The sequence below is a fragment of the Centroberyx affinis genome, unplaced genomic scaffold (assembly GCF_046629955.1).
Source record: "Centroberyx affinis isolate AG114_WGS23_722 - 3 ecotype Tasmania unplaced genomic scaffold, CSIRO-AGI_Caff_v1 ptg002684l_1, whole genome shotgun sequence".
NCBI lineage: Eukaryota > Metazoa > Chordata > Actinopteri > Beryciformes > Berycidae > Centroberyx > Centroberyx affinis.
In genome coordinates, this window is record NW_027280866.1 from 78,542 (window position 1) to 102,395 (window position 23,854).

At 41.3% G+C, this 23,854-nt stretch overlaps 2 protein-coding genes across 3 annotated transcripts; both read right to left on the reverse strand.

Annotated features, from left to right (window-relative positions):
• Positions 1–388: 388 nt before the first annotated feature.
• cyb5r2 (cytochrome b5 reductase 2) lies at positions 389–8,347 on the reverse strand. Of its 2 annotated transcripts, none has more exons than XM_071535255.1 (9): positions 8,333–8,347; positions 6,808–6,960; positions 6,088–6,160; positions 5,499–5,605; positions 4,182–4,311; positions 3,871–3,954; positions 3,556–3,641; positions 3,005–3,104; positions 389–904 (listed from the first exon to the last, which is right to left on the reverse strand). In XM_071535255.1, the coding sequence occupies exons 1-9, from the start codon at positions 8,345–8,347 to the stop codon at positions 732–734; spliced, it is 921 nt and encodes a 306-aa protein (XP_071391356.1). In that variant the 3' UTR covers positions 389–731. The 2 variants fall into 2 exon arrangements, with proteins under 2 accessions (XP_071391356.1, XP_071391355.1); XM_071535254.1 differs by lacking the exon at positions 8,333–8,347 and adding an exon at positions 7,398–7,502.
• Positions 8,348–8,847: 500 nt separating this feature from the next.
• On the reverse strand, positions 8,848–23,062 carry LOC139657421 (ovochymase-2). Its single transcript, XM_071535251.1, has 17 exons — positions 22,965–23,062; positions 21,662–21,759; positions 20,937–21,054; positions 20,636–20,808; positions 20,176–20,271; positions 19,601–19,779; positions 19,069–19,277; positions 18,177–18,302; positions 17,691–17,824; positions 16,866–17,009; positions 16,253–16,377; positions 15,994–16,087; positions 15,478–15,609; positions 14,697–14,767; positions 12,279–12,403; positions 11,229–11,377; positions 8,848–8,975 (listed from the first exon to the last, which is right to left on the reverse strand). The coding sequence occupies exons 1-17, from the start codon at positions 23,060–23,062 to the stop codon at positions 8,848–8,850; spliced, it is 2,199 nt and encodes a 732-aa protein (XP_071391352.1).
• Positions 23,063–23,854: the final 792 nt, after the last annotated feature.

The window sequence follows — 23,854 nt, forward strand, 5'->3', positions numbered from 1 at the left end:
GAAATAGTTTTCTTTCTAGCAAAATTCTAATCAGCCTATTGCCAGTGTAATGTTTTTTTCAGAGGTAGGCTACATGATAATATACATGCATACACACACACACACACACACACACACACACACACACACACACGGACAGAGCCTGTAGAGCCCCTTGATTATCCTTTCAATTCTAGTGACTCTAAAGATATCTCAAGGACAATATGTTTCATATGTTTTCATCATATATTCAAATCAACGTTTTTGTTTTTAGATTTTTAATTCACAAAAATATACATTCCGGCATATTCAAAGTAATAGGCCTACAACACAAAATAGAGTACCACTATAAAAACAAAAACAATGCCGCAATCTGTTGTCATCTGTGTTGTATAAAAGGTTTGGCAGGAGTTTGTTGATATGTAAAAATATGACTGTGTTTGCATATGATACTGTAAGTCGGCATTTCCCTAGAATTTTTCATAGCAATCATAATTGGTCATTTTGATTGCATATTTGTCACTTTTATAGTCCCAGTTTTGGCTCTAGTTGTTCTAGTGCCATCGCCAGTCCTAAATCTATTCTTGCTCGAATACTTTCTGAAGATGAAAGCAGCTTTTGTAGTAAACTTGTTTGTAATTTGGGATGATATCGGACCACATACATAGTGATTTTTCTTTTGTGTGATGTCCCACCAATGCCAATGAATGATTGCAGGGAAAAGCAAAGCGCCGCTGTAATTAGCCAGGATGCTAGTATGCAAAGATGTTGTCTGTTGTGTATCCCAGCTTGTCCAGGTTGGGTAGACAGGCGTACTGGATCATAGGCGGAGGCCCACACAGGACAATAAGGACGTCACGGGACGCAGGAGGGAGCTGGGCCTTGATCATGTCATGGGTCACGAACCCTGAACTGTAGCACCAGTCTGGAGGAGAAGGGAATCAGAGAGAGAGAGAGAGAGAGTGAGTCAGTTTTCAGAGGAACAAAGATCCTCCTCACATTAAGGCTGGATTTACACTGAAAATCTCATTTTTAATCATTTGGATCATTTTATGGCTGTCAAAACAGACAGGAAAATGCAGACTGGAATCTCATGCTGTTTCTTAATATTCTTGCTTTTTTAACACAGGCCTTAGGGACATATTTACAGAAAAAAAGTAGAATGGTATAGGCATCGAAGAGGTGCCTCCATTCTGCATCTATCCTGGCTTTGTATTGTAGGATTTCCCAAATAATTCCTCACAGAGATCTCATTTTTACTGTTAGATATGATTTTGTCCAGAATCCCATCACTATCTGTATTGTAGGCAGAGAGATAACAGAGAAACTATGATCAAAACAGTCATTCTTCTACAATCTCTAATTGTGTAACCTTCTTATAAATGAAATAATGGAGAAGTTTAACAATTCATCAATTTGCTGGGGACCCCCTGGAACCCCCTCAAGGACCCCTGGTGGTCCCCGGAACTCACGTTGAGAACCGCTGATGTAGAGGACACACAGAGAGATGACAAAGAGCGTAGGCTTCATTTACAAGGCCACATCAAATTAGATATGTATTGTTTCACCTACATTACCAGAAAGTAGATCTATTCATTGCCGCCTAAACTCAAAAAACAGACTTTTTCACCACTAATGACATTATCTGCTTAGTGATAAAAAAAGATCTGGTTCTGGTCTCCTGGGTGAGAAAGCGGTTTCAGAAAGCGGTTTCAGCCGGTAGTGTAAATGAAGCCACCAATAACAACCGACTGCTTTAATGCACAGATAGTCATCTCTTCCTCCAGGGTGAAATGATCACCCCGCTAACGAAGAGCATCAGCACTTCTTCTAATGAATAACGATGAAGTGCCGATTCTGTGTGGAACTAATGAAATACGCGACAAGACAGGATAGACAGGAGTTATGTAACAGTGTTCTGCTCATTAGTTTCTGTTTGCTTTAAGGATTATGCAAAAAAAAAAAAAAAAAAAAAGACATGAGAGTTTTGCTAAGCTACTGTAACACCCTGTTTCTTTTCTTGTAAGGCGGGGTATCTCCCTCCTTGGCCTGCGGGGATTTCTGTTTGGCCGATGAGCGTTTGTTTGATTTCCCACAGCGTTCAGTTCAGCAGCCAATCCAGTCTGCTGCCTTATCATGGGGTTGCCTGTTGCCAGTTTGTAGCCTGGCATTGCACTAATATTACCATTTACATAGTTACATCATGCTGTGAAATGTTCAATGGGGTCCCAGATTATGACAAGTGAACTGTAATGGAGTGTTTCAGTGTGTTATGTTTTGCACTTAAAAAAAAAAAAATTTGATATGACGATACACAACTCATTTTGTATATTTTTTTTATATTTTGTTTTGTGTAGTAAAGAACAAATATTGTAATGCACTCAGTGTATGCCTTACGCTGCATTAATTTGTACAGTGCTAAATATCTAATATAGCAAATAATAGCAAATATGTACTGTGTAACTTGTAATATAGTGTATAGTGTCTATGGTGTAATCTATAACTAGAATTTAGTAATGTAGAACCATAATGCCTTTATCATCCCAGGAAATAAATGTAATAATTTTGGTCACATCCTATTCTGTGCTTATTAAAAGTGTGATGTGTAGCATTTTTAAACATTATATATGAGTCAAATTCATTGAGATTAATAGTGATGCCTTGGTAAAATTACTGTAAACAAATGAGACCATGGTGGAGATGATTGGTAGCCTCTATCTCACAGCAGTGGTATTGTTAGCGCTGGTGTTTCTCAAAATTAAGACTACATTTCCCATAATCCCTACTGCGTCTTTGGGTCAAAGATTATGTCTCGCTTTACTGAAGAGGATAAACATGTTGGAAGTTATTTTTCCATCAGCCTTTCCCTCCTTCCACCATCTGCTGCCAGAAAAAGCTTTAGCTCTCTTTGCTCTGGAAGAACAGCGCCCTCTTCCTGTTTTGTGCCATAAAGCAATCTAGCAGATTTCCCTCCAAATCCGATCAGCCCCTACTGTAGTTCATGGTTTCAGAAATGCAGCCTTACCCTGCGGAGGTTTGTCCAGCGTGAACCAGAGCTTGACTTTGTCCGGATGATTCTTCTTCACCTCCTCCAGCTCCTCTCTCAGCAGGATGTCCTTCTCGGTCTGAGAGGGAAACGAGAGAGAGAGTTTTTTATTCTTCCAGAGCATTTCATGTTATACTCTTTAACCATGAAACATATCTGGGTTTCCAAAACACAGGCTAAAATCATATTTGTTCCATTGCAAACTGTTGTTTAGGAAACTGAAAAGCGTAAAATGGGCTGAAAGTCTCACAAACGCTTAAAGAAGCTTAAAACTCCATTCAAAGGCAGCCGCATTGTACCCATAAAGGATTTCCAAAAAGCATATAGTGAGACAAAAATGTGCAGTCTAAACACTTGACTCACTTGACTAACTTAATTCATTCAATTCATTAATTAAAATTCATTCTAATTTTTCAAGCCTGTGCTTCTCTCTGTCGGGTTTCTTTTGCTTGTTTGTGAGTTTTTGTTTTTTAAAAATGTTATCCCTGTTATTCCCACAGCAGAGCCTGAAGTGGAAGTGCAGAACTGACCTGGTTGGCAAATATGAGAGAGCACTTGGTGTTGTCGGTAGGGTCCGCTGTGATGCTGCGAATCAGCTGCAGCATAGGAGTGATACCTGTAATGGTAAAAGACGGAAGATAGAGATGTAAACTATACTACTTCTCTTCTACGCTCTGTTTATCTACGCAAAAAATATAGTTTGTAGTACTATCCAACAACATGGCTTTTTCCAGGACGTTTCATTCTTCAATGACTTTTAGCCCGCTGAGCTGTTCGGTGTTCTTCCGAATACATACACAGCCATTAGCATTATTCATGAGGGTCTAACAGAAATGGAAATGAACCTGTCCCGCCGGCGATCATCCCAATGTGTTTAAACGTCTGAACCCTCGGCTCAGACTTCTTGTCAGGTCGGATGGAGAATTTACCTGGAAGAGAAGAGAAGATGCCTCAGTGTTAAGTTTGTGTTATGGCATGCAAAGCCACTGTGACACAACCTTATACCACACTGCCATCTGTTGCCCACAATATTATGGCATCTACAAAGACATATATTTGTATGATTGCATGCATTTCTCTCCCTTTCTGTATTACACACAATTTTTCAAAGGTATATTAAAGGTATATTATGACATCCATAATACAAACATCATACCATTCCCCTTATACACCAGCAGTCCACTGGGCCCTCTGAAGTCAATGGAGTCTCCGGCAGCCATGTTGTCCAGGTACTGAGACATCTTCCCTCCCTCTGGGAAGGAAGGGTGGCAGTTTTTGTAGTACACCTAGAGCGGTTCCAAGAGGTTAAAAAGACCCCTTGACATTTTCACTTTCAGTCTGTTATTTGTCCTTCACCAGACACCGATCTCTTCATTGGCACTTCAGGGCTTTAAAAACCGTCTTCGTGGCTTTGTTACTATTCCCAGTTGATGCCGATGGGTTTTTCCCGCTAAAAAGGATTTCCCAGGGGAGCTGAGTGTGGATAGTCTCTCTTTTGTGACAAGCACCAGGTGAACAAACACTAGACTAACATCCAAAATGTCAAAGCATCCCCTTAAGGAAGATGTCCTAGCCACCTTAATGTACTGTGAGTCATGCTTTTTTCCCCATGTGGTTTTCAGAGCAGACCAGGTCAAACAGGAATTGTATGGTTTGGTTCTCTGGTGGAAACACATCAGCAAAACTGAGTGGTTCAACGAGAGCATAGACACCAAAATCATCCATGTGTCCCCGGTAGATAGTAGGCAACTAGCATTATCTCAAAAGTCTAACCTTTTAGTAATATAAAGTTGTTAGTGGTTTGTATTATATGACCTGTAGATTAATAAATATTAAAAATGAAATATTGTTAACTTGGTAACACTTTACAATAAGGGTACCCTAAGTTAAGAGTTAGTTAATGCTTAATAAGGGTTAGTTAATGCTTAATAAGCATTAACCCTTAATTAACAGTTAACTAATGTGAAATTTACTAATGGTGTTCATGTTAACCAAGGTATTAATTTATACACTATTTAATAGTTTATAAAGATGACTATTAAATGTATAAATTAATACCTTAGTTAACATGAACACCATTAGTAAATGACTACCAGACACATTAGTTAACTGTTAATTAAGGGTTAGTTAATGCTTATTAAGCATTAACTAACCCTTACTTAATGTACCGTTATTGTAGAAATGTTACCGTTAAGGCAATATAGCTGATAAAGCCAGGTCTATTTTTTTGGTGAACACCCACGTATTCATCCGCTGTGCAGTGATTTTTAGCTGTATACAGTCTTCCATTGGCCACCAGCTTCACTTCACAACAAATCAAGCCACACTCCAAGTTTCATGTTAACAGAGACCTTCCAACAGGGAAAGTAGTCCAGGTAGTTCATATTTTGTGTAAATTCTATTCATCTACATAAACCTGCCATACCTAGCAAAATGTTAGCATGGAGTCTATGTATCAGCAGTGTTTAAATACCTTAACCACAAGATCAACGAAGCCCTGGTCCTCATCACTGGAGACTGGAGTGTAGGCTCTGACCACCAGGCTGCCGTTCACCCTGGCTGACAGGTACACATGCTGACCTGGGACAGAGGAGAGTGGGGAGGATTTGTGGTACAAATATTAGATCCCAATCATTCCTCTCTGGAGATGAGTTAGACATGACAGATAGTTGAGAGAAAGTAGAGAGAAAGTGTAGAGTGAGAGGAGTTTAGGGCTGGTATGCCTGGAATATCACACTCCTCGGGGCCCGGGACCTTCAGCGGCCCTGAAAGCCTTGGTTCTGCATCTTAGTGAATTTGTATTTTAACTGCATTTCTCCTTTTAACTTTAAATCCGCCATGTAGATCATTTTCTCACCTGTTTACTGTTATTTTCAAGTGTTTGCAGCCCAGTCCCATTTAATTTATTGTTAATTATTAGTTAATTATTGTATTGGAGAGGAGAGGAGAGGAGAGGAGAGGAGAGGAGGGGAAGAGAAGAGAAGAGAAGAGGAAGAGGGAGAGGAGAGGAGAGAAGAGGAGAGGAAGAGGGAGAGGAGAGGAGAGGAACATTGATCCAGTACCTATGGGCAGTCCGAGGACATGAGTTTGAGAAGGAAGGCCAAAGCGAAACTTCTTTGTATCATGGCTGATTTCCTGTGCAATGAGACAGAAACAGCATGGAACACAACACACAGTGATGGTATGTATCATATGGATGCTACAGGCAATAGTCAGTGCCGTATCTGCACTCCAAAAGAAAATAACAAGATCACAATCCTTAGCTGGATCTTTATTGTCTTTTCCAAATGAAGGAACCATAAAGTGAACCATAAAATGATACTCTACCTCAGGTAGAGTATCATTTGATGATGTCACATGATGCAAAAGTAGGTCAAGGTGCATAATACGAATATCAATAGTTCATATACAGTATGTTATCAGAGGCAAGATCAAAAACCAGTTATAATATATTCATAATGCCCAAATGTCAGTTTCAGAACAGCTACATGGCAGATTCATTAGTAGTAATTCTTGTGTATGTCAGCTTTTATATTGTCTCCATGCAATATCTGTGGCATTTGTTACACTGCAGGTGAATGTTGTGTCCTCTCAGTTGGTGTATTTCATGGTGTAAATGTGTATGTGTGTGTGTGTCCCCATAGGAATAGCACTGAAATACTGAAAGTCTACCATTCTCCACTAGATAAAGATTAGATGATGTTTTATCCATTATAACATGAAAGTACTTACAATGATTTCATTGATGGGAAGTAATGTGTATGTGTGTCTGTCCAGCCCACCTGTTTGTCTATAAGGCAGAGTGGATATTTGACCATAGGATCCTGCAGAGTGGCGGGCAGCTTCTTCTTCTTCTTCTCTCCCCCAGATCCTCGCTGGAGGAAGTAGAGCACCGAGGCCACCACCACCAGGAGAGCCACCGCCGCGGGGATCGTCTGCACACACAATCACACACAATACACACACATACTGTACAGTGTCCTGCACAAATCTTGCACTTCAAAAAGCAAACTTTCCAGTTATCTAGGATATGTGGTTGCTTTTCCAGGCGCATAGATTTTAACAAACTATCATTGGCTTGGCCTGTTCCTAAGGTCATGGAACATTTTCTGCACCTGTGAGACTAGTAAATTACAGTCAAAACACATGAGCAAATGAAAAAGTTGAAATAAATAAATAGGAATAAATATTAAGTTCCAGGATTCTGCAGGACACCAACTATACAGTATAGCAAGTATATGAAACATATTGTAGTCAATGTAGAACTGCCATAGAGGAATGTTCAGTAGATTATTACATTCTGAAACCTTCAGTCACTGAAAAGATAAATAAGGAGGAATTAATTAACAAAGTAATAAATGTTCATTCTTACCACACTCTGATCCATAGCTTTAGAATGTAAGAAAGTGTGTCAGAGCTTCCTTTGCCTCACACAGAGAGACCAGAGTCCAGAGTGTGACAAGGCAGTGTTACACACCCTCTCTCTCTCCCTCTCTCTCTCTCTCTCTCACACACACACACACACAGAAGGGGGCCTCAAAGGGGGCGGGGCTCCCAGCTGGGGGAAAGGTAACAGAAGGTCTAATGCACCAATAGGAAGAGCGATCTCACCATGACACAACATGGTACAGTGGTGGTGCAGCGGAGAGGAGAGCCGTGTAATCACACCACTGAGAGAGGGGAGGGGAGAGAGAGAGAGAGAGAGAGTAAATGCATTACATAATAAACAGCTGCTGGCACCCTCTGGAAAAGAAAAGATTTTATTCATCACAGAGGAAAAATGAAAAGTCCTTGTATATTTATGATAATAGTTCTGCTTCTGAGCATCAACCTAACAATACAATGCATTTTTATATCAGTTTGCATAAATATGATGCATGATGGATAAGCATTTATGCCTTAGACATTTATCATTCCAGAGAAAAAAATAGATATCATGGAATTCTCAATCAGAAGTTTGTGAAAGGAGTGTGTGGAAAGTTGACTTAAAACTGCCTGTAAATCTCAGTGTTGGTTTCTGTTGTACTTTGCACCTGCAATAAACTAAGCAAGCTTCTTATCCTCAGTATAATGAAATAATAATAATAAAAACAGTAACTTTATCTCTAAAGTGCTTTTCAAAACAGATACCAAGTGCTGTACAATAAAGGGAAGAGAGAAACATACAAACATGGAGACAAAGAAAATAATACATTTTAATAAAACATATGGTAAAGGAATAGAATATCTGACATAAAATGAAAATAAGTACGTCAAAGCAAGTTGATAAAAGCATGTTTTTGACGTTGCTGGAATGTCACATGTAACGTTAGTTGCATCCATGTCTTTGTCACCCACTGAAGTACCTTAACTAATATAATCTTTGTAACAAAATGAGGATAAACTACTAACATACTGTAACATTGTGACAGAACAGGGGAAAACTGCAGTAAATCATATTTTCAGGTGCACTAATTTCTGGACAAATTCTTTGTCAATGCACAATAGAGAAGAGCATTGACACACTGCTGCTCAAGTTAAATATTTTTCAACCAATTGAAATTGAACATGTTGTTCTTTCCATATTATGAAATTATGACCACCCTTACTCACTTCAACTATGTACCTTCACCATACACATAGGACATATGGCTTTAGAATATCACAGTACATTTATCAATTTCATGTTTTTTCTGTCAAATATAGTAGCTTGAAACCATGCTCTAAATGTTTCTCAGTCTTAAACAGTGTCATTTGTGTACAAAACAACAAAAAAATATATTCTACACTTGATTTCTGAGTGATATGAAGGCTGCATGAGAATAGACGATGAATCCAGCGGGTTACTGGTGCCACCCAGAGGATTCTGGGCTGTGGTCCTCATCATCTGAGCCTGGATCCACATACACTCTGGGGTCCTCACTGTCCTGGTCCATAACAGCCTGGTGAGTCATGACTGTGCTGTTGGACACTAGAAAACAGAAAGACTGCTATGTAATGGAAAATGTACAGAGAGCCAGTTATTACATTAAATAAGCCCCGACAGGATGAATCAAGACCCTGACGTGAAGCAGAGGCTCCCTGTACATTATCATGTGTTTTGCACTTTGCTCTACTTCCCAAAGACATTAATCATCTGACGCAACGTATTGATTTAGAATGATTTAATTACAAGCTAAAGCAATTTGATTTATAATTTATAAATCAATAGTTTGTGTCAAATGTCTTTGGCAAGTAGCTGTACAATATGTAGGATAATGTACAGGGAGCCTTCACTTGCTCTAACTTACATTACCTCTTACTTACATTATCATAAAGGGAGATAAAGACCTTTACTGTTATGAAAAAGAAATACCAACAGCTAAACAAATGGGGGGGTGGGGGAGCTTGTGATCAGAGGGTTGTCGGTTCGAATCCCAGGACTAGCTGGAAAAATGTGCGTGGGGAAAGTGAACGAGTGACACTCTGCCCTCCTTCAACATCTACAGTAGAGATGCTTTTCGACTTTCCCTGGAGAAATAAAGGTTCAAATAATGAGTAATGGTATATTGTGAAACCGATATACAGTATATCTGTCTAACACAGAAGCACAGAAACACACACACATCCTCTTATCCAGAGTCATTTACAAGAAGAGCAAAATAGTTTAATGAACAGAATAATTATTTCTAATGTTTATGTTTGAATGTTGTACCACTAACACGACCTGATGTATAAAATAAAATATGTAAAATTCTCATACCTTCCAGCCACATTGTAGGCTAACTGCCTGGAAAATTTGATTTGTGTTCCACGTTGTTTCTTTGCCAGTCACAAATTTATGCAAGAATAAAACCACATTTGTAAAGTGTAAGCCCTCAGGTACTCCATTTCTTGGCATTTAAAAAAAAAAAAATTCTGTACAAAAGGGTTAAGGCTGGTAACTCACTCTGCAAGCAAGAGTCTTATAAAAAAAAGTGGAGTGAGGACTTGGTAAAGTTCCAACTCTGGTTTCACTTCAGTTCCAACACACTGCCACTAGAGGGCGACCTGCACCTACAAACATGCTTAGAACCTTTTCCATTTTAGTCCAACACACCCTTTGACTGTCTTTCAACAGCCTGGAGCACAGCGCTGGTACAGCAACTTTGCATTTTCATTAAAACTGACTGATTTGAATATACTGAATAAAATAGGTTTCTTGCGGCGCTGCTTTCCATTAATTTCAATACTAAAAGCGGCGATAGAGGCGACACTCTGAGCCATGGAGAGGTAATATACACCTGCAGCCAGGATGGGAATTCTTGCTGTACAAAATAAATGTGGGTAACATAAGTAGCCTCCTAAACTATAATGAAAGAATACTGCTGGCAAAATCTCCCCATGTATATTTCCTCCATACAGTGGGTGTGTTGTTGGTGTCAGTCCAGTACTGCGGTGTCTCTCACATTCAGCTTGTCACAGATACCTGAAAATGACTCTCTGTGACGCTCTGTGGGTCACCTAGGAACACAGCTCATAAACAACACAGTAGTGGTGTGGGTGCTTATGAGTGAAGATGGTACAAGCACATCTAACTAGAACCCACTATTACAGAAAAAGTGAAATTCAAAATAAAACATTCCAATTTAGCACAATCATCTCCAAAAACAAGAAAATGTATAGGTATGTTGTGAATTACAGCTTTTATCATATAAAGTGTGTAATTAAATTTGTCTAGTTTAGTCCAGTCTAGTTTATTTATCTAGCCCTTTATCACAAGCATGTCTCAAAGCATCATACAGTACTTTTATCCATAGTAACTTACAATTAGAGCAAAATATTTTCATGAATATGATGCTTTATCTGTCAGACAGACTGCTAACAACAACAGTGGAATATTGTGATATGGAGAAATCAGAGTGAGATAATGCCATGTTTGGGGAAACACATGAGCTATGTGGCCATAACAGTGGGTTTGATACGCTGCTTAAAGTGACATTCACCTCTGTCTGCTGGGTGTACAGTGTATTTGTATGAAACGTCATTCATGAAAACTGGTTAACCACACAAGCTGTTTTTATCAGAAGTATTCTTGCTGGGTCTTGTTAGCTTTTATTTTCTAGTTCTAGCAATTCTAAATCTGGATTTTTCATCGATGAATATATATACATATACAGTACTTGCAGATGGAATATAAGTAAGTATACTTTAATCAACCATACCAGTTGAATTCACCCAGATCCGCCCATTCTGAGGTGCACACCTGGATGGGCGGGTTCCACACTACAAATATGCGGGCAGACTGTCTGAGCATGCTCAGTGAGGCGCAGTGGAGAAAACAGCTGTAGCAAAGCAACATCACAGTCCCAAAAGAGGGGGTTGTAGCCAGGGTGGGGAATAACCCCGGAGAATGAAATGCACACACACACACACACACACACAGTCAAAACACAAGATACAGCAGATACACACACACATACATATGCATCCAGATAACACTTACATGAATACATGGACACCCACAAATGCCTATATACAGGCACATAAATGCCTGTATATAGGCATTTATGTGTGTGCATATTGTGTGTGCATGCATGCATACACACAAGCATGCATAAGCACAGACACTTGCTCTCTCTCTCTCTCTCTCACACACACACACACACACACACTCGTAATCAGAACAGGCATAGCAATCTGACAGGTTTACAATAAAAGTGCTGACAAACACAGCAGAGGAAAGACAGAGAGAAAAGCGTGATGAAAGACAGAGAGAAGAAAGGAATGAGCCTGACAAAGGAAGGCAGAAGGCGCAGAAAGGCAGAAGACAAAGACAGAGCGGACGAGAGCGGATATGAAACATAAAGTAGGGGGAAAAAAATCTACACTTCTTCATCTGGGACTCAAATGAGGAACTCACAGTCTCATGAAAGCATGTTGTTACTCCTGTTGTGTGGAAACCCACCAGAGAGTATAGCCCATAACCCAGTTTAGGTCCCAAATCAAAGTTTAACCAGCCAGGGTAGAAGATAACCCAGATTAATAATAAATCTCCAAGGAACAGAAAGGCACAGAGGTAAAGGAAAAGAGAGTGAAGAGAGACTGGGGAAAAAACAGAAAGAACAGAAAATGAATCAGAGAGAAAGGAGTAGACAAAGTAAATCAGAGGAGATAAAAGAGAAGAAGAAGGCACTTCCATCAGTCTCTCTCTTTCTCTGTCACACACACACACACACACACACACACACACACACACACACACACACACACACACACACACACACAGTATAGTATGCACCTGTACTGCACTCACAGTCTGGTGCTGCAGTGTGCAGAAGCGAGGATCCAGAGGGTGTGGATGAGGAAGTCTGTACCCAGGAGAAGGTGTCGGATGCTGGGCAGAGCAGCTCGGCCCTCTGGCCCTCTCACCCAGGCCCGCTGTCACAGCAGGGGGTGATGAGCCACTCCACATGGCTCTGCTGGCAGGCAGCGCATGCATCCACATACAGTAAGGCTTCCACCGTTAAGGGCTTTTGGATGCCGGTGCTGAAATTTTTGGATTGAAGCTGCCAATATCTGATGTTTTGTGACTATATTCAATATCTCTGACCATTTTGACGCCAGAAAATAAAAAAAAATTCAGAAGGATTCGCTGTTTCACCCATGATACTACAGCTACTACTGCTACTACTACTACTACTGCTACTACTACTTCTACTACTGCTTCTACTACTACTACTACTGCTTCTACTACTACTACTACTGCTTCTACTACTACTACTACTACTACTACTACTGCTACTTATACTACTACTACTACTACTACTACTACTACTGCCACTACTACTACTTCTACTACTACTAGGCTACTACTACTACTACTACTACTGCTACTTCTACTACTACTACTACTACTACTGCTATACTACTTCTACTATTACTACTGCTTCTACTACTACTACTACTACTACTACTACTGCTACTACTACTGCCTCTACTACTACTACTACTACTGCTACTACTACTGCTTCTACTACTACTACTACTAGTACTGCTATACTACTTCTACTACTACTACTACTACTACTACTACTACTGCTATTCTACTTCTACTACTACTACTGCTTCTACTACTACTGCTACTACTACTACTACTACTGCTGCTACTACTACTGCTTCTACTACAACTACTACTACTACTAGTGCTGCTACTACTACTGCTTCTACTACTACTACTACTACTACTGCTATACTACTTCTACTACTACTACTACTACTACTACTGATACTACTACTGCTTCTACTACTACTACTACTACTACTACTACTACTACTGCTACTTCTACTACTACTAGGCTACTACTACTACTCCTACTACTACTACTACAAGTACTACTACTAATAAAACATGCGTACTTGTGTGGAATCCAAACCAAATGTCTCATTAGAATCAGTTCAGGTTCAGGTCTTCCCATAGACAACCAGTGTAGTATTGATCAATTCTACAATAAATATGTAATCAATCAAACTGCATCATGTCCATATCAGAGGTGGACGATACTGACTGGATGATGTCCCATTTAACTCCACATGCAATAAACACGCATGTATGTATGCACTTATGGACACACACACACACACTGAGATAATTTTCAGCCCAGCCACTCTTGGATCCTCCACACAATCCAGTTGTCTGCAGGGTGTTCTTCTGTAATTATTTAATGCTGCAACTATAAAGTTAGAGATAAAGGAGCTGACAACACGATTTCACAGCTCTACAGTGTGTTACTTCAGTAGCAGAAGTGCGACACGTTTTCCTTGGAGATGGACCCAACACTTTTTCTGTATCATTTTTTGGAACAGTTTGCACTTCTTCAGTATTTAGTTTGCAGAGTTTCATTTTCAGAAAGCACACAGATAAAAATAGACAGAGAAGAGAAAGGAGAGGTGGGTGAGGGGATAGCATGGGGATTGATTTAAATTCATACAGTGTAATTACAGTACATGAGCTTCTTCCCAAGCAAGCTCAAGTCTAGTACACTTAGGAATGGGACTATTTCTGCATATGTTTTTGTGTGTGCACTGCTAAAATGTCAATTTTAATAACAGTCAGTCTCATATTCAGTCTTAAAATTACAAATTGTGTCAAAGGTGTGCAATAATTCCTCCTGTTTTCAATGCAGCTTTCAGTTCAGAGTCAACATCTTGAAACAAGGTGGAATAAAGCAGATCTCTCCACTTGTCTCAAGATAAATGACACTTGATTCAAGGAAATACTTAAAAGATTTTAAAACTCAATACTAGGCTAAATTATTTGTTAAGATACATTTTTTTTTTACAGTGCATCTGTGTGTCCTTCTGCTGCCTTATATATTGTTGAAGCTTCTCGTTTCTCCACTGTAAGTCCAGTGTTAAATATCACACTGCCATTCTAAATGCCTCTGATGCACGCTGCTTGGGCCCATCATCAGAGAGAGATAGAGAGACACAGAGAGAACGACTACCTGCATACAGGCTGTTGCACTCTATGGTTGCACTTCTGCACAAAGAGAAAGATGAGGAGGGTTCAGTGGCACCTCAGCAGTGTTTTGTTTTCATTCACTCCCCCCCCCCCCCCATCTACATTTTCCCTGCCAGTCCTGAGAATCAAAGCCAGTGACCTTCTGGTGGCAAACGATGAAAATGTAAAGATCCAAAAGAAAGGGAAGATGAATCACCAACCGTGTGTTACGTGCCGCAGGTTAGCTGTCTGATCGTCAGTCTGAGCCTCCACGCCTCTTCTCTTCTTCTCTTCTTGCAGATCTACAGAAACATGGAAGAGAGGCAGTTTGCAGTCAGTACTATAGTATTTTATGGCACATGGAAACACACACATGCATAAATATGGGTTAGTTTTAGTAAGTTTTCAGTGTGGTAGTTTTATTATTATTTTATTATTATTTACAAATGTTTAGTTTTAGTTTAGTTTTTATTTAGTTTCAGTTCTAGTTCAGGTATTTTTGATAGGGCTAGTATTTTTCAAAGGTATGATAGAAGTTCAGAACAGGTGTTTTGTATTTGTTTGCAGTAGGTATTGTGTAATACAATATACGAATTTACATATTTTTAGTGTTGAATAAAAGTCTGTTTTCTTTTTTTTTTACCCTGCACATAAACAAAAGTATGAAAACCAAAAAACATTTCACCTATATTTTTATTTTATTGCTTTTTTAAATTTTGTTTTAGGTCCGTTTTAGTGCTTTTCACAGGATCTCGTTTTTATTTTTATTCCAGTTACATTTTTTTAACACCTGGTTTTTGTAACCAATAACCTCGGTACACACCAGTGTTTTCCTGAGAATTTGATCCTTTTTCGGATAGAAAAGCCTCTGAAACAGCATTTAGAGCATCACGGGACACTAAAACGCTTCACTGAAACCTAAACTAATGAAATGCTTTTAGGTGGGTTCACAGCCTCCTTCGGTGGCAGGTGAAACTGTGGTGTCAAGACATTCCTACTCAAATGCACGTACCTGCATGGCTGATGAAGGCCAGTGTGGCGTTGAAGCCTCTGTGTGTGATGGTGCTGTCTGAAGTGAACTGAAGCACCATGACGCTGTCGTAGGACAGGACAGGAGGAGGGATAGTGCGACCACACAGCACCACTAGGGAAAACATGGAAAAATTGCCCTCTTAAAGCTGCAATATGCAACTTTTTTCCACTTTAAAATCACAATAAATACATAGGATATATTCTGCAAGGATTGGCTTCTCAATGATGTTGAGGACATTTTGGGGTGTAAACCATTTGCTGTCGGACAGTTCGTCAAGATGAGTGACAACTGTTGGGGCGGGACTTGCAATACACTTCACTGCCTCGAGGCAAAAAGTTCCATATTGTACCTTTAACACACACATGTCTTTATATTGCAGTTAATCGTAAAAGTCTTTAATATTTAAATCGTTAAGTCTTACATCTTGACATTTGTTGACTGTTGAAAATTCAACAGTCAACAAAGACTGAGAGAAAGACAGAGAGGTAGTCTTACCTATCTCCTCTGTTCCCTCCACGTCTCCCAGGACAGAGAGGGAGTCATACAGACACCCATCTGACTCCTCCAGGTCAAAATCAACAAAGTCTAGCTGGGAGGAGAAACACAACACAATAACCAGCCTGTCACTAAATACCACACCTGGCTCAAGTTGTATTTCCTCATAATTCTTAGCATTTGTTTTAAACCTGCTTGCACTGCCAGATTGGTGGAGTGTGTGTGTGTGTGTGTGTGTGTGTGCGTGCGTGTGTGTCACCTTCACAACATGAGCCTGTGGAGCATAGATGACCCAGCGGCAGATAGAGTCATTTCTGTAGGATTGTGGGTAATTTGGGCTATGGACCACATTCTGATCCCCAACCAGAACCACTGTCCCACACCCTGATGGACACACACACACACACACACAGGCAAATACGCACACTCCCACAAACATGCACACACACACACACACACATTGGAGGATAGCCCAGTGCGACACAAATACACATTCATCTGCACACTGAATTCCAGAAACAAAAGGCACATTATTACCAGCAGGGTTCATCCTCTCTACAGCTCCTCACTCGGTGTGTGTGTGTGTGTGTGTGTGTGTCTCGTGCAGCTCATTATTGTGTCATGGGACGTCTGCCTGCTCTACTCCCAGGTTGCTATGGGAGAGCAGACACAGTAGTCAACAGATACTGAAACTGTGTGTGTGTGTGTGTGTGTGTATACAGTATGTATATACAATATGCCAGTTGGTGAACACTTTTAATCAAAGCACCTTATACAGTACCATGATGAGTGAACCTATTTTTAGTATGGCCTGTATATGTATATGAATATGTGTGTGTGTGTGTGTGTGTGTGTGTGTGTTTTCTCCCCACCGGGACCAGGAAGTCCCCGGACGGCTCGATGCCTGACAACAAACCCACTTCCCGCTCCGCTAATGTCAGAGGAGAAGAGAAGCGCGGCACTCTGGGAATTACTCAGAAACAGCGGGCCGGGAAGGACGCTTCCACAGAATATCCCTGAAAGAGGAGGAGAGGAGGAGAGAAAGACAAAGAAAGACGAAGAAAGAGTGTATGTGCACATGTAGGTGTTTGTGTCTGCTTATGTGTATTTATGTGCATTTGGGTGAATGGTTTCTTGGGAGATTGGAGTTTTAGTTCTACAAACATTTCTGGGAGGCAGAGCTGCTCTGGAGGCAGAAATAATCTGATTGGTTGAATTAAACCTCAGTGGGCAGAGCCAAAGAACCACAGTTTTTCTGGCTAAGTAACATTAGACTGAAGCCCTGTGAAAAAGGCAAGAAGAGATAAGAAAGGAGGAAGCTAATATTATGAAGCCTAGCGTTCTTGTTACTAACTGAAAAAATGCAGTCTAGCCATGCTAACTTATCTAGGTTAGCTAGTTAGCCTAGCTGACCTTCCAAATTCAAACTAGCCATACTGTCATATAGCTATCTAGGTAAGCTAGTTAGCTAACTGCTGTCCTTCCAACATCATGAATGCCATGGAAAAGAAGTCATTGCCATTTATGTTTTTATTATATTTTCACGAGAGTTCCTGCGTTGCCATTTGGCTCCGCCCACTGAGGTTTAACTCAACCAATGAGATTATTTCTTCCTCCAGAGCTACTGCCTCCAAGAAATGTAGAACTAAAACGCTTGTGGTGTGTGTGTGTGTGTGTGTATGTGTGTCTAGACTCACCAACAGGCCTGTGGGCCCCTACTGAGACAGTGAGTCGATCGTACAGACAGTGTGAGTCATTCTCCAAATCAAAATGATCAAACTCCAGCAGAATCCCATAACCTGCAGGAACCGAGATAACCCACGAACACAGCCTGAGAGAGAGAGAGAGAGAGAGAGAGAGAGAGAGAGAAGCTTAGTTGACCACACTTGCTGTTTTTCAGCATATTCATACAGTTGTGACCCAACATGGAAAAAGCAGGAACATTGTGGGAGAAATTTGCTCTTCATAGATTATCGATCTTTGCACTAAGAGCTTACAAAACAAAACAAAGCAATAAATTGTTTTGTTTGAATTATTAATTTGTGAATCTAGAAGTGCATTTTGATCAAACTTTCTTTTCTGTTGATGCATTTTGAGTTTCTCTTTTCTCTTTTCTTTGTCTGTTCAGCCATGGTGGCTATCACTGCTCATGCTAGTTTCACCTCCTCTAAACTGTCACTCACTCGTTGTTGTCATAGCGATGACCTGGGAGGGCGGGGTTTCTGATGACGCCCTCGCTGTCAGTCACAGGCCCATCGCTCACGCTGCACGGTCCTGAAACACACACACACACACACACACACACATTTCTGTACACATCAAAGAAGCATGTACACATTATGAAAAATGGATGAATATGAATTACTCTGACAAGATGAAAACAACTCACTTGACAGAGTCCTCCCCTTCTGCTGCCAATAGGCTGAAGCATATATAGAAAGATAAAATCGAGAATAAGAAAAATAATAAGTAGCTTTATTAATACTATACAAACAATGTTATCAGTATTATACCAATACACAGTACCTAAAGACCTCCTGGTAGGACTGTGACACTTAAGCATGTATTTTCATGGTAAAAACCTAGGTGGATTACAGAAGTATATATTATAGTATTATAGTAGTATAGTAATATAGTATAGTAATATAATCAATTTATTGATTATATTGATTGTTTCATCAAGGCAAGTTCTTTTTAATAGCATCTGCAATACTACTTACAGTATAGTAATATGGTATAATAACAGTAGCCTACTTATAACCTCTGATTAAACCTCTGATTGTTATGACTCTTCAGTTCCAATTTACTTGAAGCAGACTGTGAGGCCCCATTAGTGCATTATGTTGTATATCATATATGCACTATTCTTATTTCCCTGCATTCTAAAGCATTTGTTTTGCACATTATCATCACATTATGATCATAAATGCTTAATGATTATAATTCACTCCACCATTAGAAGACTGTGGTTGCACTGGGCAACAACCAGTACAACCGGTCTTACTCAGACTGACTCTGACTCATTTTACTATAATGGAACTATAATAACTATAATGGAGGATAATTTGTCCTGACACCTTACCCTCTCTCAGTTTGCTCTTGATCCAGGGCAGCAGCAGCCTGATGTCAGTGAAAATCCCCGGTGAGCCTCTCCTGGAGGGGGGGCGGCTGCTGTTGTTCGCCCAGCTCCGGCCGCAGCCCTTCCCCCAGGACGTCACGCCCGCCGCCACCCAGCGCCCGCCCCCCCGCCCCGCCGGACACACCAGAGGACCCCCCGAGTCGCCCTGCAGAGAGGGGGGGGAGGGAGGGGTGGAGGGGATGAGGAGGGGATGATTGAAAGCACAGAGTGGAAAAGAAAATCCCCGCATTCAATCTTAAGCCCTGTGTTTCCAGCCATTGACGCAAATAATGTGTTGGCTGTGTATTAATACCATTACACCATTATTTATTATAAAAGTGAGTATGTGTGTAAGATTTAGCTGTATACATTGCTGTAGACATCACAGTAGTTTATGCAAATTCTGAAGAACCCAGAAGTCATCTCGTTGCATATGAATTTATGGGAGATTAAAATTGTCATTCTTGCATACAGTATTTCCTCATCTACCTGACAGGCATCTTTCCCTCCTCTCTCTGGCCCGGCACACAGTACAGTCATGGGTGGCTGAGGCTGGTCTGGTCCCTGGTTCAGAAGGGAGGTTTTGACCGTCTGGAGGACATATTTACACCTGGCTGGCTCCACCAAGTCCAACTGGACCTCTCTCAGTTCCGCAGGAACACGACCCCCTAAAAATGAATAGAATTAATATTCAAATTGGTTGAGTTAAACCTTAATGGGCTGAGCAAAAGAACCACAGTTTTTCTGGCTAATGCTAGACTGAAGCCCAATGAAAAAGGCAAGAGGTAAAAGAGGAGGAAGCTAGCAAGTTAGCCTAACTGGCCTTCCAAGTTCAAACTAGCCATACTACCTATAGCTATTCAGGTAAGCTAGTTAGCTAGCCTGCTATCTTCCAGGTTCCTTCCTTGCCATTCAAATTTGCCAGCTAGCGCTGCAAAAACTGTGACCCTTTGGCTCCGCCCTTGAGGTTTAACTCAACCAATTAGATTAATTATGCGTCCACAGCAGTTGTATGACAGAGCAGCGTTTGTATAACTTAAAACATTAATGATAAAACCCCTTACTTTCCTTCATCCTGCCCCATCCACCCACAATGCATCTGGTTTTAGGCGGGAAATTCTCACTGGGTAGAGGCAGACATATTGGCTGGACACTGGGTCCTGTAGACAATCACAGTCAATCAGAGGCTTTTAGCAAAGTAAGATGAGGGCAAATGGTGTACACATTTTTGAGTATTATTATTGGTAATAATGATGTAGTGGTATTTTATTACACTTAATCAGGAAAGTAAGACAAACAGTTTTTGGCACCTTGCTTCAGGGAGCTTCAGTGCCAGTGGTTTTTGGAGTAAAGTGTGCTTTTCATTTGCCTAAATTGCCAGGATTTTCTAAGGTTTAAAATCAGAGGGGAATCACCATAGTCACATACTGCCACCATTAATCCACAATGCTGTAAATCTAAACTGTAATCATAGGATATAAAACACTGATCGAAGTCTAACTAATCATCAGAGAGGAAACCTGCCCAATCGAATGCGTTGATCCAGCTCCAGCAGGGCAATGTCGTAGCTCATGGGCAAAGCGCGCTGGTACTTCTCGTGGACCGAGACGGCCTTGATGAGGAAGGCCTGCTCCTCTTCATCTCGTACCCTCCGATCGAACTCTCCCACCACCACTCTCACACCGCCGAGAAACTCTCTAGACAGAGGAGAGATGTGGGGTTTAGTTTATTGGATACCAAGCAAGAGAAAGCGGTCTTCATTGTCAAATCAACAGTAGACAATATAGACAATACTCTGAGACAATAGGTAAGAACCCTACTGTACTTTGACATCGATGCGAAGCAGTGTGCAGCGGTTAGGATCCAGCGGTCAGTCAGGATCGCCCCCCCACAGAAATGAGATCCCTTGTTCTGCAGAGAAACCTGAGCACACAGAATGCTGCCTTGACAGACATTCAACATTTACACAACAACTGGAAACTGATACAGATTATAGACGTGAGCCTGTCTGTGGACGGAATTGATTTGTGTTCTCTGTCTCTGGAGTAGAAAGTATGGAGTAGTTGTACTCCTGATATTCAATCACTTGGGAGTTTTACCAAAAGTAGGGTAAATTTCTACCAGAAAAGCATTGATTGATGTTTTACTCAAAGTTAAAAAGACACTGTCCTCATATAACTTGTATCAGTTTGATACAGTGGGTGGGTTTACCCTTCACTATACACACAAATGAAAAATGGAGTATCTTGCTATGCCAGGTTCATTAAAACATTGTTACTTTGTGATGCATTTTACGATTCCTGCAGCAGCAACAGCGGTTTGTTTGGAATAACTAGAAGAAGAACTGGGTAGTTATCATGAGCAGTGATAGCCACCATGGCTGAACAGAGAAACTCAAACTGCATCAACAGAAAATCCAAGGAGAAAGACGACACACTGTTTGATTGACAGCTGATCTCTGGGAAGAGCAGTGCAGAAACACCACAGCAATGAGAGATGTCACAGATTACCACTTTAAAGAAGCCAAGATTTTGAGGGCAGATCACTGACCAGCCATGGGTGTGATCCATACGTGGCCTCGGTCCCTCCTACCACCCTCAGAGTGTGATCCATCGGGCTCCTCGCCTGAGGAAGTCCACACTTTGAACCTGATTGGGAGGATGAAAGGATGATGCTAGATGTTGTCCATGGAGCCATGAAAATCATATGTAACACAAATCATCAAGTCATATGAATGCATTTTATATTTTGTGTATTGGGTGTCATCTGCCTGCTTGGTATCCATTCCATCACTCACCTGTTTGAGCAGCATGGACTCCGGTGTTTATCCAAAAACAGAGAGAGAGCAGAACAGCAGTGGTCTTCATCACTAACACACACATCAAGACTGGGTCCTACCAGGGAGACAAAATGGTTTATAGACCCTGGTGTGTGTGTGTGTGTGTGTGTGAGAGGGGCCACTCATTAACAAGCCAGTAAAACACAGCAGCGGGAGTTCCAAACGTCACGCTGCCTCCAGAAACCCGCAACCAGCTGAACTTTCCACAACAAGCGTCAGTCAAGGAATACTGACCGACTGTGATTACGCATAAACACAACAACACAAATCACTCATTTGACTGCAGCAATCTTCTCAGTATTTCTTGCCTTTGCACTCTCAAGGTCAAATATGGGAAGTTTTGGGGCATTCTTTCGCAGCCGAGACAGAGACATAAACAGCCCGGCTGCTGTAAAACTGCCAGTAAAGCATCCAAAAGGGGAGAAAGAGTGAGACGACCCATAAAAGTGTCGACAAAGAAGAGGGAGATAGAGAAGACAAGGGAGAGGAAAAGGGGAGAAATTAAATCATGGAAAGAAGACTCAATCTAAATTTTGGATGAACGATCGCGTCCCTGCCTGTGGGTTGACATCTAAAGCCTGAGGATAAGTCGAGAAAATTAGGTTTCCACTCCGGAAGAGGATTTCATTAGATGTTTTGGGCTTCGGTTTGCACTAAGTACCGTCTGATTGTGAAAAGCCCGAGAGAATATGAGACATTCTGAGATGGTCGACTTGACCTTTGAGGCAAAGCTTTATAAGACGGGCTACAGGAAGACAACAAACTGCCCTGTGTTTGTGAAAGAGCACAGCGTGCGTCAGACATGTGGACCCAGAGCAGGGACGGATATTGTTAAGAGCTTCTGGAGAGAGTAATTGGTGGACAATTAGACACAATTAGAACTATTCGTATTTTACATTCTCGCATGACTCCCAGCTACTGATCAGTCAGCATGTTAGTCAAGTGCTAATTCAGAATTTCTTTGATCTGCCTTTGAAGCTGGTGAACTGAAAGCTAAGAGTCATTTTGACTTACCGGAGAGCAGCTGTGTGCGCAGCAGCGGTGGTGTGAATGTTCTCGTCAGCAGAATGAGAGGCACATTGATACTGGATGGAGGGAGTTGCCGCACACATTCGGCCTTGATGATTCAGAACGGTACGGAAATAACTTAGATAAACGGCCAAGAACAGGAGCACAGACAGTTCATTCTGCACTTCTGAAACCTGGAAAATAGATAAGCTCCTGCAAATATGTATCTTTCTTTGGTGGGAGGAAAGGAAGATGGAGATCAGCTGTCAATCAAACAGTGTGTCCAGGACTGTGATGTCTTTCTCCTTGGATTTTCTGTTGATGCAGTTTGACTTTGTGTTTGGTGGTTATATGAAAATGATCTGGTTTATTACTTTGAAGTGCTAATAGAGAACGTGAACATTCATGAAAAGAGATGCATAGACATGTGTTTGTGTGTGTGTGTGTGTGTTTCTGCTCTCGTGGTAACCACCCTAAGCCCCATAAGCCCCTTGTTCCTGTTTATGCTGCCCCGATGCCCCGGGCCCCACTGGGCACGCACAGATGTGACTCAGCGCTTGGCACGGTTGCCGGGGCTGCGGTTGCCAGGCGGCCGTTGCCAGGTGTTGCGGAGCGAAGCGCGGCACGCCAAGGGTTTCCCACCAGGGCCGCGTTCGGCTATCTGACGGGCCGGGCCCGCGCGCTGAATGGAAACACGAGGAGGAGAGACAAAGAGAGGCCAGCTGTCAAGAGATCATCCATTCAAGTATCGCCTATTGTGCATTCCCTCGTCTGCAAAAGTATGGCAGAGACAGCATAAGCAAATCATGTTGGAGTCTGGCCTGAACAGTGTCAGAGCGTTTGTCTCTGGCAGAGCAGCGGAGAGTTAAGAAGGCATTTTAATGTTCATGAATTCT

Excerpts from the sequence above, each read along its gene's own strand:
- cyb5r2 (XM_071535255.1), bottom strand. Across the intron at positions 4,312-5,498 it reads TCGTTGATCTTGTGGTTAAG|GTGTACTACAAAAACTGCCA; the intron begins GTATTTAAACAC and ends GAACCGCTCTAG. Across the intron at positions 905-3,004 it reads GCTGGACAAACCTCCGCAGG|ACTGGTGCTACAGTTCAGGG; the intron begins GTAAGGCTGCAT and ends CTTCTCCTCCAG.
- LOC139657421 (XM_071535251.1), bottom strand. The coding sequence starts at position 23,062 with ATGTGTGCGGCAACTCCCTCCATCCAGTATCAATGTGCCTCTCATTCT. Across the intron at positions 20,809-20,936 it reads TGCTTCGCATCGATGTCAAA|AGAGTTTCTCGGCGGTGTGA; the intron begins GTACAGTAGGGT and ends TCCTCTGTCTAG. Across the intron at positions 15,610-15,993 it reads GGAGGGAACAGAGGAGATAG|TGGTGCTGTGTGGTCGCACT; the intron begins GTAAGACTACCT and ends TGTTTTCCCTAG.